The sequence below is a fragment of the Asterias rubens genome, chromosome 11, assembly GCF_902459465.1.
Source record: "Asterias rubens chromosome 11, eAstRub1.3, whole genome shotgun sequence".
NCBI classification, from domain to species: Eukaryota; Metazoa; Echinodermata; class Asteroidea; order Forcipulatida; family Asteriidae; genus Asterias; species Asterias rubens.
This window is the reverse complement of record NC_047072.1, coordinates 1,268,608-1,288,905: the sequence shown is the minus strand read 5'-3', so window position 1 is coordinate 1,288,905 and position 20,298 is coordinate 1,268,608. Positions and strand designations below refer to the sequence as shown.

At 38.7% G+C, this 20,298-nt stretch overlaps 2 protein-coding genes across 2 annotated transcripts; one reads left to right on the top strand and one right to left on the bottom strand.

The window, feature by feature from the left end:
* Positions 1-284: 284 nt before the first annotated feature.
* On the bottom strand, positions 285-9,596 carry LOC117296516 (importin subunit alpha-5-like). Its single transcript, XM_033779486.1, has 13 exons — positions 9,513-9,596; positions 8,049-8,266; positions 7,697-7,825; positions 7,197-7,378; positions 6,451-6,623; positions 6,126-6,208; positions 5,784-5,978; positions 5,286-5,354; positions 4,659-4,715; positions 4,311-4,487; positions 3,597-3,779; positions 2,880-3,029; positions 285-1,983 (listed from the first exon to the last, which is right to left on the bottom strand). Exons 2-13 carry the CDS (start codon positions 8,106-8,108, stop codon positions 1,894-1,896), a joined length of 1,548 nt encoding a protein of 515 aa, XP_033635377.1. The 5' UTR covers positions 8,109-8,266; positions 9,513-9,596; the 3' UTR covers positions 285-1,893.
* A 319-nt stretch (positions 9,597-9,915) lies between these two features.
* LOC117296517 (protein DGCR6-like) lies at positions 9,916-19,822 on the top strand. Its single transcript, XM_033779487.1, has 5 exons — positions 9,916-10,053; positions 12,780-13,081; positions 15,485-15,645; positions 17,127-17,233; positions 18,333-19,822. The coding sequence occupies exons 2-5, from the start codon at positions 12,975-12,977 to the stop codon at positions 18,558-18,560; spliced, it is 603 nt and encodes a 200-aa protein (XP_033635378.1). The 5' UTR covers positions 9,916-10,053; positions 12,780-12,974; the 3' UTR covers positions 18,561-19,822.
* The last annotated feature ends 476 nt before the right edge of the window (positions 19,823-20,298 follow it).

Here is a 20,298-nt window from a genome sequence, read left to right as displayed (position 1 = left end):
TTCTCGAAAACTATGGTTACTTCAGAGGGAGCCGTTTCTTTTAATGTTTTATACAATCAACCTCTTCCAATTACTCGTTAACAAGTAATATTAATTTTGAGTAATTACCAAGTGTCCACTGCCTTTAACCTGCACTACTTTGGGACTATAGAAAATGTTTAAAATTAGCCCCATTATTGGCACCCCTTCTGTAGATCATAGATCCGCCCAGATACTGTGTTTGCAAACTACAAAAGACCTAGTAAAGAAAACACAATCACATACTGACACTGTCGATTTGTATCCTTGGTACAAAAACATTTTATTATTGAATACAAAATGATTTTTGTGTAAAGTATTGGCCTATGCATAGATTGTTGGTGAAAATGTACTTCAAACCACATGCCCTAATATATACAAGATGTATGGTGATGACAATACCATTCTCCAACCAAGTACCATATAGATTTTATGTACAATATAAAGTGAATGTACAAGTACTCTGGCTTTGTACAGCTGGCTATGTACAGCAAAAAACATCGCTGCAATTGGAAAGTTGACACAAAACTGGATCCAGATTTTTTTCCCTAACAAAACACTGACTGCAAAATTGCTGTTAAAACCTGTACAAAGTACATTGTAGAAAAGGGCAAGTTTTTAGAATTAAAGTTGTCTTGAGAATCAAGTTTCAACAAAAACATGTAATTATCGCGAGGCGTTTATGCATCTAATATCAGTGTATGCCAAACAAAGTTTGCGCACAATTTCTTGATTAAATTCACCATAAAGTACTTTTGGCTTGCTCAAAGCATTATCCTCTCACACTCTAGATTTCAAACACAATTTTATAATTTTTCGTTTTTTAAACTAAAGCTCTACTCAAACTTCTCAAAATGTTTTCAACCACATGTATAATTTCTAGTCGTTAGACCTGAACAATTAACAACCAAACTATAAAACACATTGAAACATAATTTGAACTTTTTCATCATGATCGTCACTGTCGAGTGCCATGAAACAATATGCAATACGAGTCACAGGTCGCATGAATTGACAACAAAATAGTGGGCAAAACAAAAATTTAAGACCGTTGAAATACCAGCCTTGCATATTGTTCTATTTCACAATCATGTGTCCTCAATACACCACTGTAATCAGTCCACCACAAAACATTCAAAGTACAAAAAATGGTGCATGGCCACACCAAAGTTTGTCCCAAATTCAGCCTCATTCAGATGCAACAAGAAAAAAAGTGCAGTTTTTTCCCCCTTGACATTATTGCCAATAATTCAGAATTTTGTAAGATATGGTTTACCAAAACTGAAATTCTGTGTCAAATAGCTAGCAATATTCAACAAACTGTAACTGCAATGAGAGACTTTTTGAACTCTAGGTGGCAGCAGACTTACCAAATAAATATCCATTGTTTACGTAGTTCTAAGCATGCGCATATCACCAAGAACAATGGATTTTACCTGGTAAGTCTGCTGGCACCAAGCATCCCAATAATGTAGACCCATACACACGGTAGAGTAACTGCAAGGGCTGAAAACACAAAATGCAAGACATGCCAATCAACTATTTCATTCGCATAGCGTAGCAAAATGCTACACAAAATGTTTCAATTGCTCCTTAAAAATCATCATTTACTACTCTTATATGTAGCATTCTGTGTGCACAAAGTCTGATTCGGCAAAATATTTTGCTATGCAAAAGTGCTGCATGAAATCGTTCCCTTCATGACACAATAAAGGTACTTGCAACAGGGACAGAATGTTGACAGAAGATTTAAGTCACAGAGTTGTTCCAGCAGGTTTAGAAAGTATCCAGTCATTTCACAATTAGTACTCAATATACAAAACTGTACACAATACGAAGTGAGTGGGGTTCAAAGGCCATCACCACGGAGACGAATCAGATAGCGATGGGCGTGTTGGATGCAACGGGATTAAACTCAAACTCATTCTCTTTTGTCTCTGGCGCTAGTTCTTGGTTATCCTCACCCTGGGGAATGGAAAAAAGAAAAAAGAGTTTTTAAGATTGATTTATTTATATTGACATCCAACAGGTGATAACCACCAATACAGGTATCATTTAAAACAGATGAAACTATGTATAAATATAGATAAAACATTTGTGACATTAGGGGCAAACTGCTTAAAAAAACAACCAAAAGGACCATGGTAATTATAACAATAAAAATATTAAGACGCAAAAAGAGCGCTTGAAGCGAGATGTATCAGCCTTATGAAAGTCATAGGGCCTTGTCACATAAGGCAACTTTTACTTTACAGGCAACTTGGATGCAACCAACTGCTGTGCATGCTACAGGACCACTTTGGTGGGGCACAAGTCTTTTTTCAAGCATTGTGTTTCGATCAACAAGAAAAGTAGGTGAACATTGACATGTGAATGCCTTTCCTTCTCGGAGATTGCCTGGAACTGGTTGCTTGTAAATTGCCTCGTGTGACCTGGCCCTTAGATTATCAGACTACATCCAAACAAACATTAAATAAATGAGGCAGACCATGCAATAGACAGACGTCCGACACTTGCGAGCACTGAACAGTGCAAAATGTTGAAATGTCACACGGAAATGCTCAGTGCAAAATATTTCATATTATTCCAATGTGCTACTTATGTGTGTACTATACATCCGGACCACAAAGCGCTTCGTTGTGCACTGACATGATGATATGAACTTGAACGTTTTATTTTAAATTTTCTTCAAGTCTACGACAGGAATCCTCCAGCCCCCCCCCCCCAAAAAAAATAAATAAAAATAAAATGGTTGACAAAAATGTAAGATTTTGTAGATGCCCTCAAATTACGCTGAATGCATCTGGAACCAAAACGCATCTGGAACCATCCCGTTACATGCAAAGCCAATGTTGACTTACCGGTTCTGAGAAGTACTTTTCAATGATCTCGACTGCAGCCTCATACACACTCTGCTGTTTGTGCTCCTGTAGGTTCTCTAGTTTTTCAATTCCTTCGCATTCCTCAATCATCAGGCAGACAGTCTCGAGCTGATCAAGCTGCTTAGCTGCCTGCAATAATAATAATAGATAAATCTTATATAGCGCAAAACATAACTAGAGGAATTCTTGATTTGCTTGACAAAAGAGAAAATTACAAAGAACGAGAGATTGAAAGTTAAAATGGGTGGAAATTGAGGTTGGATTTGAAATTGTCCAGGGTAGCAATGTGAACAAGTACTTTATAGATACTTTTAACCAGAGGATGTGAGAGTTAAAGAATGGAAAGGATTTCTGAAAAATAGTTTTGCCCCTCTGTTCTCGACCTGGAACCTCCCAGACGATACAACTCGGGTTCACAGACTCTATATGCATGTATCACGAGAATCACAAATATAAACACGTTTTTTAAAGCGACACTGTGGGCTTTCCCAAGCGCAGGGCACCGCAGCAAAAGCACAGAGCATAATGGCAATTGCTGTGGGTGCAAGAAAAATTTTCAGTATCACCATAGCATGTATTGTATTGTGACATCACATTGTACTTAGCAACTACGATTGATTTGCAGTTACGATCAATCTTAGATCTTTGTGAATTAGGCCCAGCTGCAATTTGAGTATCTTTGAGCATAGTACTTGCCAGGAGAATGTTATTGATGGCCTCCAGTATGACATGGATGATCTTAGCATCCTGGACAGTGAGGAGGTTGCAGAGTGGTTTGAGGCATCCTGCTTGGACAGCGTGGACGATGTGCTCCACACTACCACCAGAGGTCAGATTAGTCACTGCCCAGCAGGCTTCCTTCTGGCTCTTGAAGTCACCCTGTGCAAAATATCAGTGAAGAAAAGTATTTACAACTATGGACTTGGCCTTTTTTAACTTTGTAACAAAACACTAAACTACAATACATTGTACAAGCACTTAACCAAAATTAAAAACAGCTGGCCTTTACATTTGAAAATAAAACCCAGTATTAACAAGTGTAATCGATTGCAGACATTTATGATCTACTCAAGACTCCAACAGCATTCTTCATTGATTTTTTAAGTTCAGTTTCAAACAATAACATGACTGTTATCAAATACACATAACCTACACGTTGTACATTTTTAAATGGTGCCGAATACTGCCAAGATGATTGGCCGCTCATAACTTCAACTTTCCAAGATCAGGGAGATTTCCAAATTTGTTTATTTTTAAGAAATTGTCGGCAGAATGCGGAAATTTGCAGCTCTGCTGTTACCAAGAAAGTCTGAATTCAGATACAAGTCTTTACTATCTCATCCCTGCTGTACAGTAGTAGAAGGAAACATAATACAACTTGTTATCAATGGTGTCTCTGTTTTCCCCTACCTTCAACATGACATCAATGAGAGGTCCAAGAAGACCAGCTTTGATGACCTCATCGATCTGTGTGACATTGCCGGCAGTGATGTTGCTGATCATCCAGCAAGATTCCTTCTGAATGTTGTTCTTGGGATGGCGGAGTAGGCTTGCCATGACTGGGAGGACGCCCTTCTCAACGACCACCTGTGAGAAGCAAAGCTACAGTTACTTTAAGAACAAATTCAATTTCAGATTAAAGGCACTGAACACGTTTGATAATTACTCAAAATATTATTAGCATAGAAACTTGACTTTGTAACGAGTAGCATTACTTTATTTCAACTGAAATCTTGACTTGGATAACATGAAGCTTACCTGAGTCTGATCATCAGTTCCTGTCACAATATTTCCTAGGGTTCGAAGAGTTGGGGTCTGCAACACAAAAAAACAGGTGGCAAGTTTGAAATGAGGCCAAGTTCAATCTTTAACAAAATCATACAGCCCAATTAGCACCAACATCAGGATGAATAGAAAACAAGAAAAGTTCCGTTTTGAATGTGGGAGGAAAACCTCAAAGTGAAAAACCCATGCAATCAGGTAGGGACTAAAATCCCATTGTCAATGATGCAAGGCCCCGGCCTGAGGTGGGATTCAAACCAGGTTCCACAGAGATGAAAGGCAGAGAAAAAAAACCACTGAGATAACACGTGTTGACGATAACTTCCTATAAAACATACATACATGGAGAGCTAATTATGCAATAAAACTATTTAGAAAATCTTTGAGCAATACTAAGCGCATTCGTTGAACAAGGGTGCGTTTTTGCAGTTGTAACCAATGACCGTCTATACTGAATTCGCAATTGGTTAATGACCAGCCAAAGATGTAAACGGTTATTTGTCACAGCCAAAAACGCATCCCTGATTGACATTGCTAAGAACAAACAAAAACGTTTAAATTATTTTGTGCTCAGTTGTTAGAAAATAATCCAAAAAGACCTACCACTACAGAGATTTCTTCACATGCTAGAAGTTGCACCAGTCTTGGAACGACACCCGATCGTACAACATTCTGAAAAGAAGAAACACAAGAGAGTTAGGGAAATGATGCCGTCTCATGTCAATGCATCACAGGGCACAGTATTTTGTCCTGCAAGGTATGTGGAGCTAAGTTTTTGAAGTACGAGAGCTTTTCCTATATAGCACCATGTAAATGTTATTATACTGCTATGCGCAGTATGTTGCTGATCAGACCTGGAATACTGGGGCACGAAACCCCTTCTCTTTACAATAAGTTTACTTGTTTTTTTACGTGCAATACACAGGATTAACAGCAAATCATCCCTCCCGAAGGATGCAGCAGTAATGGTTTAGTGTCTAGCGAACACTTGTGTCACAACCGTGACTCGACTCGGACCAAGCTCAGTGATCAGAAACACCAGAGCTTGAGTCCAATGTTCTTATCTGCTCGACCACTACATGCCAATACATGAATACTCACATCAATTCTAGAGTTTGTTCCATCGGTGAGGTACGACAAGGCCCAGCAGGCGTCGGCCAGTACCTCTTTGTCGCAGTTATAGATGAGGGAGCCCAGGGCAGGGAGGACGCCAACAACAACCTCCTCTGGTGGGTATGGGTTCTTGTTACGGCACAGATTGGACACGGTCCAACAGATGTTACGAAGGTAGTTTGTCTGGATTGGGAGAAAACAACAAACTCGTAATAATATAAAGTTTAAAAAACAGTTTTCATAGCAGGTAAATTTAGTTGAAAAGCAAATTCTGTATTCTGATCATAGGTTGTTCAAAATGATTTAAAAAAGTATAAAATAAATGTTTACCGGCGTGTTTGGAGTGATGAGCTGTAGTAGGGGGTTTAACACTCCGTGTCTGATAACCTCATCCCTCAATGCTGGTCCATCACCTAAAAGGGGAAAAAAGAGAAGTTAAGTTATTTAAAATTTAAGTTATGATCTGAAAAAATATAAAACCCAAGCTGAGAAAGACTTAAAGCCTTGAAGGGCTCACTTCATGATTAAATAAAATAACAATTTTTAAGAATTTTCAAATAGAGCAAAACAAATCGGACTTAAGTCGGATGTTATCTTGCTTGATGAAACAGAGTTTGTACATTGTCATTTGTCAAAACGCTATGATTTTCAGTACCTGCAATGTTTCCCAGAGCCCAGACAGCCTGCTCCTTAACATTCTCATGCGGCGATGAGAGAAGTTTGACGAAGGCTGGGATTGCATTCTGGCTCACTACAGCCTGGGTCTGCTCTGGCGTTCCAGAGGCTATGTTGGTCAGAGCCCACGCAGCTTCAAACTGAATACTGGGACTAGAAATTATAGAAAACAACTCAATCAGTAAAAATGGGAATACATGTACATGCAGTTGAATTTTTGTTTACACTTTAAAACATGAAGCTGTTTTTTTTGTATAAAGCAGGTTTCTCAAAAATAAACTGTTGACAAAAACAGGATCTCTGAAAGGGAAAGAAAAGCAGGAATCAAACTAATTATGTAATCTATTTTATCCTGGAAAAAAACATAACTGGCAAAGGCCATTGTGAAAGCAAGACGCATCTTCAAAATAATGTTCAAAATACTACAATTCACCAGCCAAGTTGTCAAGACATATTTTTGCGCAGACATCTTGGCCCAGTTTCATAGAGCTGATTTTAAGCAAATACATGTAAAGATTGACTAGTATTTTTCTGCTAAGCAAACCTAAGCAGGATACCAAGCACACAATGACCATTTTAAAAGTATTTTTTTTTTAAGCTGGTAACCTTATTCCGGGTAAGCATAATTTGGTTGTGCTTAGCAACTTAATCCTCAAAAACAGCTACGGTTATTGGGCCCTGATGATAAAACTGGTCAGTGATGATGAACAGGCAGGATACACTTACTTGTCATGGTAGTTGAGGAACTCTACAAACGTTGGGATGAGGTTAGCCTTGATGATGGCGTTGATTGGAGGATGGCGCTCACGGGACAGCATCTTACGCGCTGACTGGACGGCATGGAACTGCTTGATGGGATCGGTTGATTTGACCGATGTGACAATCTCATCCAGTGACATGGCAGCAACCTAAACAAAATATGGATCACTTTTATAAGCTTGGTCTGAAATTCTGAGTTTTCCTAAGAAATGAGTTGGTCCTTTTTCTTTTTGAAAACTAAGTGATACAAGACGAGGGCTTTCCCTTTTATAGTACATTAGTAAAAAATGACTAGAGGGCTAGTATTCTCAACTTGCCTTTGTGCTTCCCAAAAGGCCCCCAAATAAAAGACAATTTTGGTCATTTTTACAACCTTGGTTAGTTCACTGGCATGCACAAGGCTTTAAAACTAAACACCCAGAGTATGTGACAAGAGTCGTATTTTGGTATTAGGAAATCGTCCAAACCTGTTTCTGTTCCTGCAGAGGCATTGGCGTCTCTTCTTCTGCGCAGATGTTGCGACGCTTAAGGAGCTGGTCATTCTTCTTGGATTTGCGAAGTTCAACTGTGACATCCTGACGTCTTCTGCGCATCTCCTACAGAACAAAAAGGTTTTCTTTGTTTAAATGCTAAAACTATTCTTCTTAAAAAAGGTTTTTAAATAGTTTTATCTTCATTTTCTTATGAATTTGATCCAAGTAACATATCAACGACAACCGAAACACACAAAAGTGATTTTCTTTTATTTTGGGGTGGGGGCTTAATAAAGAAAACAGACTTCCGGTTAAAAACGGAGAAAACACATCATTAATTACTTACGCTATTATCTCGACCCTTGTTCTTAAAGGAAGACAGGCGGTTATTCTCCATTCCAGGCATGATGGTAGAGAAGATTTTTTCCAGCAAACCACTAAATCAAGGCAGCAATTAATCTGTTTTGTGCTGATTACGAAATTTTCTGCAGTTAGCTTGAAGATTATGAGAAAATTATACCTTTTTTATAGTTCTAGGTTGAGATTATTTTTTCAGTAGTTTTTCTGTGGAAAAAAATGAAACAATAAATGTTTAATTTTAAGGGTTTTATAATTTTGGTGAATCCCAACATAAATAAAGTCTCATGCCACAGCGTTCCTCAGATTTAACATTTTTGAGTAAAAAAGGACACATTTATTTTCATTTTTTTCTAACCCAAGACTCCATATTAATTTTTATTTTATATACTGTTTTTTTTGCATTGAGTTAGTTCGAAAAAAAGGAGTAGGGGCCTAGGCCTACAGCGCCCCAGTTTAGTACTGGGTCTAGCTACAGCATGTAGGTTAGGCCTAGGCCTACTTGAAATTCAGGAATATGCTGCAATGACATTTTCATCATATTCATACACCATTTAATATTTTTAAAAAATTCAATTAGATTTTAGTATGGATAACTTTCCGCACCTCGCCGCCACTTTTTCACAATTTTTTTTTCAAAAAGGGATATCTCATTGAGGTTAATTAGAATTAGATACTATATTATTTCATATTGAATGAAAAAGCGGTGGCACCATACGGAAACGTTTCCTATTAACAATTCAATTACAGCAGGTAGGTTGGAAATTTTAAAATGCACCCGTACTTCGGCACTTGAGTTGGCATTGTTGAACTTTGATTTGAACATGTTGAAAATGACGAAAAAAAGGGAAAAATCCGTCCACCACTTTTTTTTTTTTTGAAACAACTAACCTTAAACTCAACATTTTGGAAAAGTGGTGGCAGGCTAGGATACGGAAATCTTTCCACAAAAATGAAATATTTACTAAAAAAATACTCCCGACATACCCGAATTTGAATGATGGTGTTTGAGTTTGACATGCAACAAAATTAACAAAAACTCCCCGAACAGAACAGTCACCAGGTCACTACAGAAATAATGTATTATAAAAAATATGAACAATACTATAATATAAAAACAACGGATTTAAAATAAAAGCGTATTAAAGAAAAATTGAAAACTGAAATAAATTTGAATCGTAAATCGATTTAAAATTTAAATACAGCAGTCAATCATCGGCAGTCATACATGTATACACGATACGTGGTGTCGAAAAATGTCAAACCAGACAAAACCAGAAAGAAAGACCAGACAAAACTGTCTAAATTTGTCTTTTTACCCATGAATTTTCCAGCATTTAGGATACAACACTGATGGTTCATGTAATTAAAAGTGTATCCTAAAAGAAAGAAATCATTTTCATGGTTTAAATTAATTTCTAAAAGAACTTTTGCTAAGCGATGAAAAACCTACCTTCTCGGTCAACGAGTTGCAAGAAACTGGATTCAAAAACTAAAGGCTTTTGAAACATGCGGGAAATTTAAAGGGCCAGCTCACGTCGAACGTGATTGGCTGTTCAGTAAACAGTTTTCAAACAATGTGGTTGACCACATTTTTTACATTACTCGCTGATGTTTTAAAACAAATTTTAATGTCAATTTCATATAAATCTGAATATCAGTCACAACTACGTAGTAATATTAAGGCATTTTGGATTTTAAAATGAGAATTTAGAAAGGATATTAAAGAATGGGGTTGTAAAAACTGTTTTAGCATTCTCGCGGATTGGACACGAGATCTCGCAGTATGCGTGAAGAGTGAATGATAACCTCCCGTGGTCCTTTCTCTATGCCCATTCCAAAGCGAACGTTTTGTTACGTGGGGACGATTTTTGCACACAATACAAGTTGGGCAAGAGGTTGAACAGTATACTCGCACATGCACTCTCGCAATGGCATAAATGAAGTAAACATTGAGGAAACTGTCGACAATTTATTCATTTTTACATCTTCATGTATCCTTTTTTTCAACATGTTTACTTGTTATCTAGTGTAAAATCGTTGCCCCACTTCAGTACTAGGTGTCTGAATAAATTATGATTAAAAAGCTCTAAATGTTGACTTTTCCCAGCTTTCTTGGCGCTTGCATTTGCATACAAATTGCACGCACGTTTGCAGGCATGTCAAAACGTTGCAAGCGGGCAACGTGCACAAAAGAGGGTTGCCCACAAAAGACCAAGATGTATGGTGATTTGTATGACAATCCAGATTAATCTAACTGTAGTATTTGCACACAAGCTTTATATATGGCCGCCGAACCATAGATTATGCGCTGTAACGGTTTACAGTTTGAGCTAGGTTTTTGTTGGCCCACCTTTTTCATTTGTACTTCGAGTTGTTTGCAAAATTGTATTTCTTATTCGTACTCTTTCGTTTGTACTTTGTATTTTGTAGTTTGTTTGTTTGTTTGTTTGTTTGTTTGTTTGTTTGTTTGTTTGTTTATTTGAATGATCTTCCCATCAACAAGGGAACTCGGCAAACTCCCACACAAAGGGATATAAACAATCTCTCTCATACAAACATTGGTTTAATGTCTGTGATTATGAATTACACAAATCAAGAAATTGTGATTCAGTAAGTAGACAACAATAATTGGTTCTAGTCATTGTGAAATCAGTGTTTAGCTTGGTAGGATTGGAACCCACAACCTTGTGATTGCATGTCCTGCACTGCCCTGCAGTCTAACCTTGACCACCCAGTGACTGGGGCGCTGTACTCCTTTTTTCGAAATTTTTGTAATTTTGGTAATTGTCAAAGACCGGTCTTCTCACTTGGTGTATCCATAGAGAAAGGACCACGGAAGGAGTTTGAACTTCCTTACTTCAGAGGAAATACGTTCGCCGCCGCTAATCCAATAGTGTCCACTGCCTTCAAATAATTTCTGAATTCTGGAGAGTAACTGCTATTGATGTGAGTCTCCATCTGTTTTATTACATCGTGTATACTGTAGGTCTTACCACCACTCTAGGCCTAATTCTAAAACTTAGAAGTCGGCCTACTCAGATCTTTTTTTCTCTAATTTGAAAAAGAAAAGAATGTTATTCATTTATTTAGTTGTATTTATTTTGTTATTTATAGGCCTTTGTTTTTAGCTTTTCTTTTTTTGAACTGTAAATCTGCACCAATTACTTAGTCAGGGAAACTATACACTTTGGCTTTAAAGCCTTCTCCTGTACCATGGAATACATGTAGTCCTTGGTATTCCACCTTGCTCTCTTGATAATTATTTTGCCATATATTAAGCGAATCAATGTGTGGTGAAGAGGTTTTCAACTAGTGGTTTAACCCCGCGCCAAGGCCTGGACTTGATAATTTTACCGAGACAAAGTCGAGGTAAATTATCAAGAACCAGGCCTCGGCGGGTTTAAACCACTAGTTGAAAACCGATTCAACACACTCTGATTCCCATTCATAAATACCTTTTCGGTCAAAAAACATCGACACTTTTTGGTCATAAGGTAAAATAAATGCAAAAATTATAATTGTTCAATGATTTCTTTCAACACAACACCCCTCCAGCTATGAAATGGTAAGGCCCTGGGGTAAACAACTCCTTACAAGGAGATGATGTGCGTGCCGCACGTATTGCGTGATGTGGCACAACTGTTTCAGCTGTTGCTCTCGACCAATAGGAATGAAGAAACTGTCTTATATGTGCAGGTGCAAGCACGCGTGTCACGCCCATGTTATAACACTTTTTACTGGTGTTATATCATCCGTTCAAACAACACCTCGCGATGCCCTCTCGACCAATCAGATTGGATAAACTGTTTTAGGTTATGAATACAAGTTTCAACATGAGGTGAATTCTAGACTTGATGCACTCATGTCGCGACTTCAACAGTAGTCTTGACTAATTTGACTAGTATGTCTATCTGAACATGTTCACCCTTATTCATTAGTCATTGCTTACATGTTCCAAAACTACTAAAAATAGAGTTTGTTTCATTTGTTATGGTAAAACATCATTTTCTTACGCGGCTCCATTTCTTTTTAATACAGCATATAGACTTCCTGTACATATTTGCCAGGCTAGTTCTTTACTACTTCTAGAAACTGCTCCTCGTGAGAGCCTTGCCTATAGTTTCAAGAAGTAGTTCTTTACAGTGTTTTAAGTCTTTTTGTTAAAGACACTGGACACTATTGGTAATTGTCAAAGACCAGTCATCTCACTTGGTGTATCTCACCATATACATAAAATCACAAACCTGTGAAAATTTGAGCTCAATTGGTCATCGAAGTTGTGAGATAATAATGAAAGAAAACACACCCAAGTCACAAGAAGCTGTGTGCTTTCAGATGCTTGATTTCGTGACCTCAAATTCTAAATCTGAGGTCTCGAAATCAAATTCGTCGAAAATTACTTCTTTCTCGAAAACTACGTCACTTCAGGGGGAGCCGTTTCTCACAATGTTTTATACTAACAACCTCTCCCCATTACTCTTTACCAAGTGAGGTTTCATGCTGATAATTATTTTAAGTAGTTACCAATAGTGTCCACTGCCTTTAAAAACTTATTTGTTCGAAGCTGCTTATTTGTAATCTGCTTACTCGTAATTGTATCTTTCACTCATTCTTTGTGGTTCTCTTTATGCATTTTTTGCATTAGGCGCTTTACAAATGTCTATATTATTATTTTTATTTGTTTAATGAATTGTAAAATTCTTAACTCTATAAGCAGATGATAAAGTGGACAAGCTGACAACATCATCAGCAATCGGTCAAGAAGAGGGCAACCACAAGTGTCCTTCATGTGATGTGAGCACCCCTTAGCTTAGTGTGACAAGGAGGGTTCTAGCCCTGGTACATGAAGGGCGTCTGTGCCACTGCACTGACCGCTGCAGAGGAGTCCAACCTGGGCTAAGAGGGTTCCAGCATGGCTGCTTATGGGGTGCAGGGGGACGACGCCATGCGGTACGAACACCAACAACGCCAGTATGCGTTACTGATGGAGATACAGCGTCTTTGCAGAGAACTGCCCGTGTAAGTATGAGATACAACCGGGGCCCAATTTCCTGCTCGTGCAAGTTGGTCTATGAAAAGCGTTTGTAACCGTTTGTTACAGGGGTATAAAATGCATGGTTAGAAAGATGTTTTAAAAGTAGAGTATAACGATCAACATGCATCGAAATAACACGGCAACTAATTTGTGGAGTAATTTTTTTTGGCTCCACAAAATGGCCGACCATGTTAGTTCACAAACTAAAAGGAAAACCATGCAATTTCATCGTTATTCTACTTAGAGTTACATGTATCTTACTTTTATAACAAACGGTTTCAAACGCTTAACAGAAACCAACTCACCCGATCCAAGTCAACGTGTCTCTTTCAGCAGAAAATATTGCTAAACAAATGCTTATATATGCAAACTTTTCAGAAAAAAAACAATGTTTTTAGTTGAGAAATATTAAAATATGATTCTAAAAGGCAGTGGACACTATTGGTAATTACTCAAAATAATTATTAGCATAAAAACTTACTTGGTAACAAGCAATGGAGAGCTGTTGATAGTATAAAACATTGTGAGAAACGGCTCCCTCTGAAGTAATGTAGTTTTCGAGAAAGAAGTAATTTTCCACGAATTTGATTTCGAGACCTCAGAATTAGATTTTGAGGTCCGAAATCAAGCATCTGAAAGCACACACCCTGCGTGTGACAAGGGTGTTTTTTTTTTCTTTCATTATTATCTCCAAACTTCAACGACCGATCGAGCTCAAATGTTCACAGGTTTGTTATTCTATGCATTATGTTGAGATACACCGAGTGAGAAGACCGGTCTTTGACAATTACCAATAGTGTCCACTGTCTTTAAGAGCCCATGATTACATGTACCAATAGTGACAGCGTCTTTAAGATTCTTCAGAAGCAAGAAAGCGCATAGCACAAACAAACTAATTTCAACTTGTGTCCACCTTCCAAACACTGAACAGCCCTGTCCTTGAAAGTGGGTGGGAGAAATACAAAACCTGACCTAAATATACTCCCACTGTGCAAAGTTTCAAATCCTACTTGATAGTATTTGATACTGGCGACTGCTTTTAAATGCAGGGTCAAGTTTTTGATGTATAGATCTGTATTCTGAAGATAACATGTTGATTCAAAAAAATAGAGAATGCTGAGTCTAACTTCCCCCGGTATTTGTTTGTGCACCAAATCTTTCCTCTGAACCTCAATGACCCCCCCCCCCCCCCCATGTAGCCCCCTTTTACCCCCCTCTCTCAACTTGGCAGGAAAACAACCCCAACTCCCATGAGACAGATAGTAGGAGGCTATCAATCAGTCATATTTTATCAAGATTGTCAAAAAGCCTGAGTTCGGGGGATGATACGACCGCAGGAAAAAACGAGTCACCGAAACCCGTTTGCTCGGGTCAAATGTTCAAGGTTGGCACGTCCTCCCTCGCAGAGCCAAATAAAATTTCTTCAAATCAAAATAAATTTGAGGGTTAGGGACAGTGACGCCTTGCCCTTCACTTTCTGTTTTGATTTGTTGACAGTTCGAAAGGTTAGAGCGGTGATTCGCTCGGCACCCAATGGTCTCATCCAAGCCTGGCGGGGATGGGTTGTAAATGATGAGATTTTTAGGTGTTCGGGCCAACAGCCCGGCACACCTTATTTTTGTTCGGTTTTCTACCTCTTAATACTTCTTCTTCTTCTGAATCTTCTTTGTCCGCTAACAAAAACACCTTTCCCAAGCTCGTATGAACTGGAAACTTCGCACATAGTTTGATATTCATTAGGAGAGGAAACCGTTTGAGTTACGTCATGATGACGCATCCATTCGTGAGTTATGAACATTCAAAGTTTATTATTTCAAAAGATCGTAACTTTTGATCTACATGAGGAATTTTTACAATCAACCCATCATCGGAATTGTCATTCAAAACTCTGTAAACGCCTCACAGACATAACCCCATTTTGACCCTTTCTTCTGGTTCAAAAGAGAGGTTGAAAATTTCAAAATTCATGTTTAAAGAACTACGTAAATCCCCCATTGGTATGTGTGTAAACATTTTACACGTAGGCCTACACAGAGCAGTGCAGCAGAGTCACGCTTCATTGATCATCCCAAGAGCGCGAAACAGCTTCGCATACAATAGTCTTCGTTCAAGACCTTTTCAACATACATTTCCCTTTCGGTTAGTCTCTTCCACAGTCATCAATATTTCATAAGTTCATATTTCCTTAACCACATAAGCTATTTTGACAATCTATACATCATATGAAAGGGCTTTACGCACTTCACAAAAAGGGATATGTTGGTGAACCGGTCTTATTTATGCAAAGTCCCTACCAGTAAAACACCAGACTGTTAGACAATTAAACAAGGCAGTGTGTTAGGTTTCCGTTGTTTAACCCAATGCCGTCACTTTCATTTGGTATGTAGGAACTACCAACAGCGCCTGCCGTACAGCATGCTGTCGAGTCTTTCCTTGTCGCTGCTAGACGGCACAGTATTCCAGATCGTCAACCATCTTGCTGAGATCCAGCAGATGACTGAACGAAAACTGATGGAACAGCGAGCGCAGCTTGTCAATACACACAAAGGTAGAGTTTATTTCATTTGATTTATTCTGGGTGTGAAGCCAAGTACTCTCAGAGGAGCAAGTTTAAAGGCACTTAACACTATTGGTAATTACTCAAAATAAGTTTTAGCATAAAAACTTACTTGGTTACAAGTAATGGAGAGCTGTTGATAGTATAAAACATTGTGAGTAATGTAGTTTTCAAGAAAGAAGTCATTTTCCACAAATTTGATTTCGAGACCTAAGATTTAGAATTTGAGGTCTCGAAAATCAAGCATCTGAAAGTATAACATGACTTCGTGTAAGAAGGGTATTTTTTCTTTCATTATTATCTCGCAACTTCGACAACCAATAAAACCAGCTCAAATTTTCACAGGTTTGTTATTTTATGCATATGTTGAGATGCACCAAGTGGGAAGACTGGTCTTTGACAATTACCAATAGTGTCCTGTGCCTTTGATCACTGGACTTGCCAAGATCCCCATGGAGAGAAGAAAAGGGAGGAAGTTTCAGTTTTAGATGTGGGAGGAAAACCCCAGAAAAATAATTCTGGCAAAACCTACGCAGTCGAGTTACACCTGAAAACACAATCCAGGGTAAAGGCCTGGTCACCCTGCAACGAGAACGATAACGATCACGACGAAAGAGAACGCGCTCTATTGGTTGAATTGCTCCACGCAGAATACGCACACGCTCATTCAACCAATGGAATGCGTTCTCTTGGATTGTTATCGGATCGTTATCGCTGCAGTGGTACTGAGCCTTTAGTGCCCCCAGCGTGATTCGAACTGGGGTCCGAGAGGTGGAAGGCGAGGAGAAAAAAAACCCTACTCTAACCCGAACGCCCCACCATCCTTCTTTGACTAATAATGCGCAAGAACAACATTGGTTCATTGTCAAAGACCAGGGCCCAATTTCATAGAGCTGCTTAAGCACAAAATTTTGCTTAAGCGAAAAAATCCTTGCTTAGTAAAATCAGATTACCTGCCAAGACACCACTCAATTGTTATGCTAAGTTAACAACAGCTAAGTACCAGTCACAAGCAATGTATATGGCATTAAATTTGAGCCAGTAACATGTGTAAAATACGCAAGCTATTTTCGTGCTTAAAGCAATTTCTTTGCTTAAGCAGCTCTACGAAATTGGCCCCAGGGCCAAATTTCATAGAGCTGCTTAAGCAGAAAATAGTGCTTAACAATTGTCTATGTAAAGCACAAACTAGCGTGATACCAGTCACAAATGGTATTGTGTTATGGTATTTTGGCTGGTACACTTATTCTGCTAATAATAATTTTGTTGTGTCTATCTACCTTTTGGGCTTGAGCAGCTTGATGTCAGTGGGCCCTGTCTCCGTGCACTGTATATTTTGCTAAGCAGAAACATTTTCTAAGCAGTTAAGCACCTCCTTTTCGCTTAGCAGCCTTATAAAATTAGGCCAAGGTCACTTAGGTTGGTACAAAAGCAGGTTGCTGAAGCTATTTCTTGTTTTTTTTTTTTATCAGGTATGAAGCAGGAAATGACCAAGAAACACAAATCTGCCTTGCAGAGCTGCCAGAGCAAACCCCACAATCTCAAGTTGGTAACCAATACCAACGACAAAGAAAAACAGGTTAGTGACAATCAAAGTATTCATCTAGGTCGTTAATCTTGGTGCAAGACGTTTCCTGTTTACTGTACCTTACCTGTTGGTCTATAAAAAAGCTTTAATGAACACGTTGCCTTGGTTTGGACGAGTTGGTCTTTGGAAAGCGTTTGTAACCGTTTTTTATAAAATGCATATGGTTTGAAAGATGTTTTAAAAGTAGAATACAATGATCCATACAAATTTGCCTCGAAATTGCACGGTTTTCCTTTTACTGTGTGAACTAACACGGTCGGCCATTTTACTCCTATAAATGGCCGACCGTGTTAGTCAACAGGGTAAAGGAAAACCGTACAATTTCAAGGCGCGGTTGTGTGGATTAATGTATTCTACTTTTACAACATCTTTCTACCCATATGCATTTTGTACCAAACGGTTACAAGCGCTTTTCAAAGACCAACTCGACCGATCCAAGGCAACATGTTCCTTTAAGACACATCTTTTCGATCAAATATTTGAGAAAATGGTTTGATTTTCACCCATCGATGTTTTCTTATTATATTGTACAGTATTTGTATTGTATTTCTCTACCACATGTTTCTGGATTTCTTCTTAGCTTAGGCTTACGTTTCAGTTTTTGTTATTGTACATGTGTATTTTATTATTTGTATTTAGCGACGTGAGCACTTTGATGGATTTGTGCGCTTTATAAGTTTTCATTATTATTATTATTGCTTAGGCTTATGTTTTAATGATGGTTATTAAACATTTTGTATGTTATTGTTTGTATTTAGCGCCATGAGCACTTAGATGGATTTGTGGGCTGTATAGACGACGTGACCTATGTTTACATTCAAACCGCCCTCTGTTGACAAAACACTATATACATCATGTTTCGCCGGGCACTGAGTTGCGTAGTCATAGTAAGATTGCGTACACTTTCTAGCTGGCTGCCAAAACACAAAGGTTTTGCCCGGCGGTATGCGCGCGAATCATAGTATGGTTTTCGTGTGACGTCAGAGGTCACATCGTCTACAGGTTTCACTATTATTAATATTTTTATTATCAGTGAAGAAGTAGAAGCATCTGAACAGCGCCCTCATTTCGACCACTTTCATAATTTCAGGCCCAAGACAAACGCATCGAGGAAGAAATCAAACAGATGGACGAGAGGATTGTCCTTGAGATCGATCACCGCGTGGCGGAGCAGCAGATGACTCTGGAGAAGGCGGGCGTGGCCGGTTTCTTCAGGACGACCAAGCCGGAGGAGGTGCGGCTACAGATGTACGTACTGGGAATTGTTCGTAAATTGAGTAAAACACCATTCAACCAAATCCCATCGGGATACACTTGACGGGGAAAGTTTTCGATTAAAACGAAAATGAAAGCAACTCATGACGTTTCCAGGCCACGAACTTAATCTGTGAGAGTGCTCGGCCATTTTGATTTTGCAGAGAGCACTTGCATCAACAAAGTTTTAGAGGCACTGGACACCTTTGGTACTTGTTGAAGATCAGTATTCTCACTTGGTGTGTATCCTAGCGCTATGCATATAATAACCAGTTTGTGAAATTTTGAGAATAATGACAGAAAAAATACTTTTGTTGCACAAATCATAGGCTTCAGGCCTGAAGACTTGTAATACTGGAGTGATAAACTACCTCTTTCTCAAAACAAAGGCACCCAGGCAATTGTTGTGGGTGCTGTGAGAGTAAGTTTTAAGGCCTGCCAAGGCACATGTATTTCTAAACAACCATGCCATTTGTTTCTGCTAAGTTACTTCCACTGCTCCTTTCACTTGTTGGCTCATCTCCCAACATGATCCTCCCCCCTCCAAAAAAAACCTCACCTCAGATGAACCCCCACCTACTATACTCCTCCCCCTCTAAAAAATAATCCCTTTTATTGGTGAGGATCCTTCACTACCTCAAATAATGAATTCAGGAAGTTAGCGGTGATACACAAAATGACCAAATTCCTGTCCCTCGGGTTTTGTCAAGGTGACCAAATCTCCAAGGGGCAATTTAATAATAAAGATGTTATGGGAGAGAGAAAAAAACTACTTGGCAAAAGAAATCTTGAATTCTGACAATTCACTCTCATCCACAGTGGTTTTGGAGTATAGGTAAACTATGCCTGCCAGTGCAATACATACAGTACACAGTCAACCCTCCTACTATGACCCTCATTACCATCATCCACTGTGGTTTTGAATGATATGTAGACTACATGTATGCCTGCCAGTGCAATACATGATGTATGGTGAATGTACATAATATAATTATACAGTTTACAGTCGACCCTCCTACTGTGATTCTCATTACAGTCATCCACAGTGGCTTAGAATAATGGTCAAAATGTGCCTGCCAGTGCAGCAAATTATATTATTTGATGAATGTACACACAGTACACAGTCAACTCTCCTAACCATCATTACCATTATCTACACTGGTTTTGATTGATAGGTTGGCCCTGCAATGGCAAAACAGCCAACGTGAAAAATGACATTTTGAGAAAAGGAAGTGCAGGGATAAGCTATTTTGCCAATAGGATTTGAGGCATTGCATGGTGAGGTATCAATATATATTTGGTTTGCACCATGTGTGTATCTACTTGCCAGGTAGAGTCAGTTCTTAGAGAACTGTCTTGCTGAATTCTATACCGTTGAGTAGATTGTTCGGGTTTTCGGGAGACTTTTCAGGTCTGAAAAGAACTGTCCTGCTTTTTAACTATTACCTGGGCGGATGGTAAAGAAATAGGCTGGGATTACTACTTTAGCTTATAGGATCGTAATTAACTGTACTGCCGCGGAGTCAGTGCTGAAATTGGTCTCAACGTTTCGACTAGCTTGCTCTAGTCATCGTCAGGTCTCCTGACAAGACAAGTTCTCTAAGAACAAACTCTACCTGGCAAGTAGATACACACACAGTGTTACCGCAAACCAAATATACAATGATACCTCACCATGCAATGCCTCAAATCCTATGTAAACTATGTTGTGCTAAAGCAGCTCTATTGACTGACATTTGAAAGCAATGCATGTGTGGTTTACGAGCCAAATGTTATTATTTGTTTTGACATTTATACTTGGA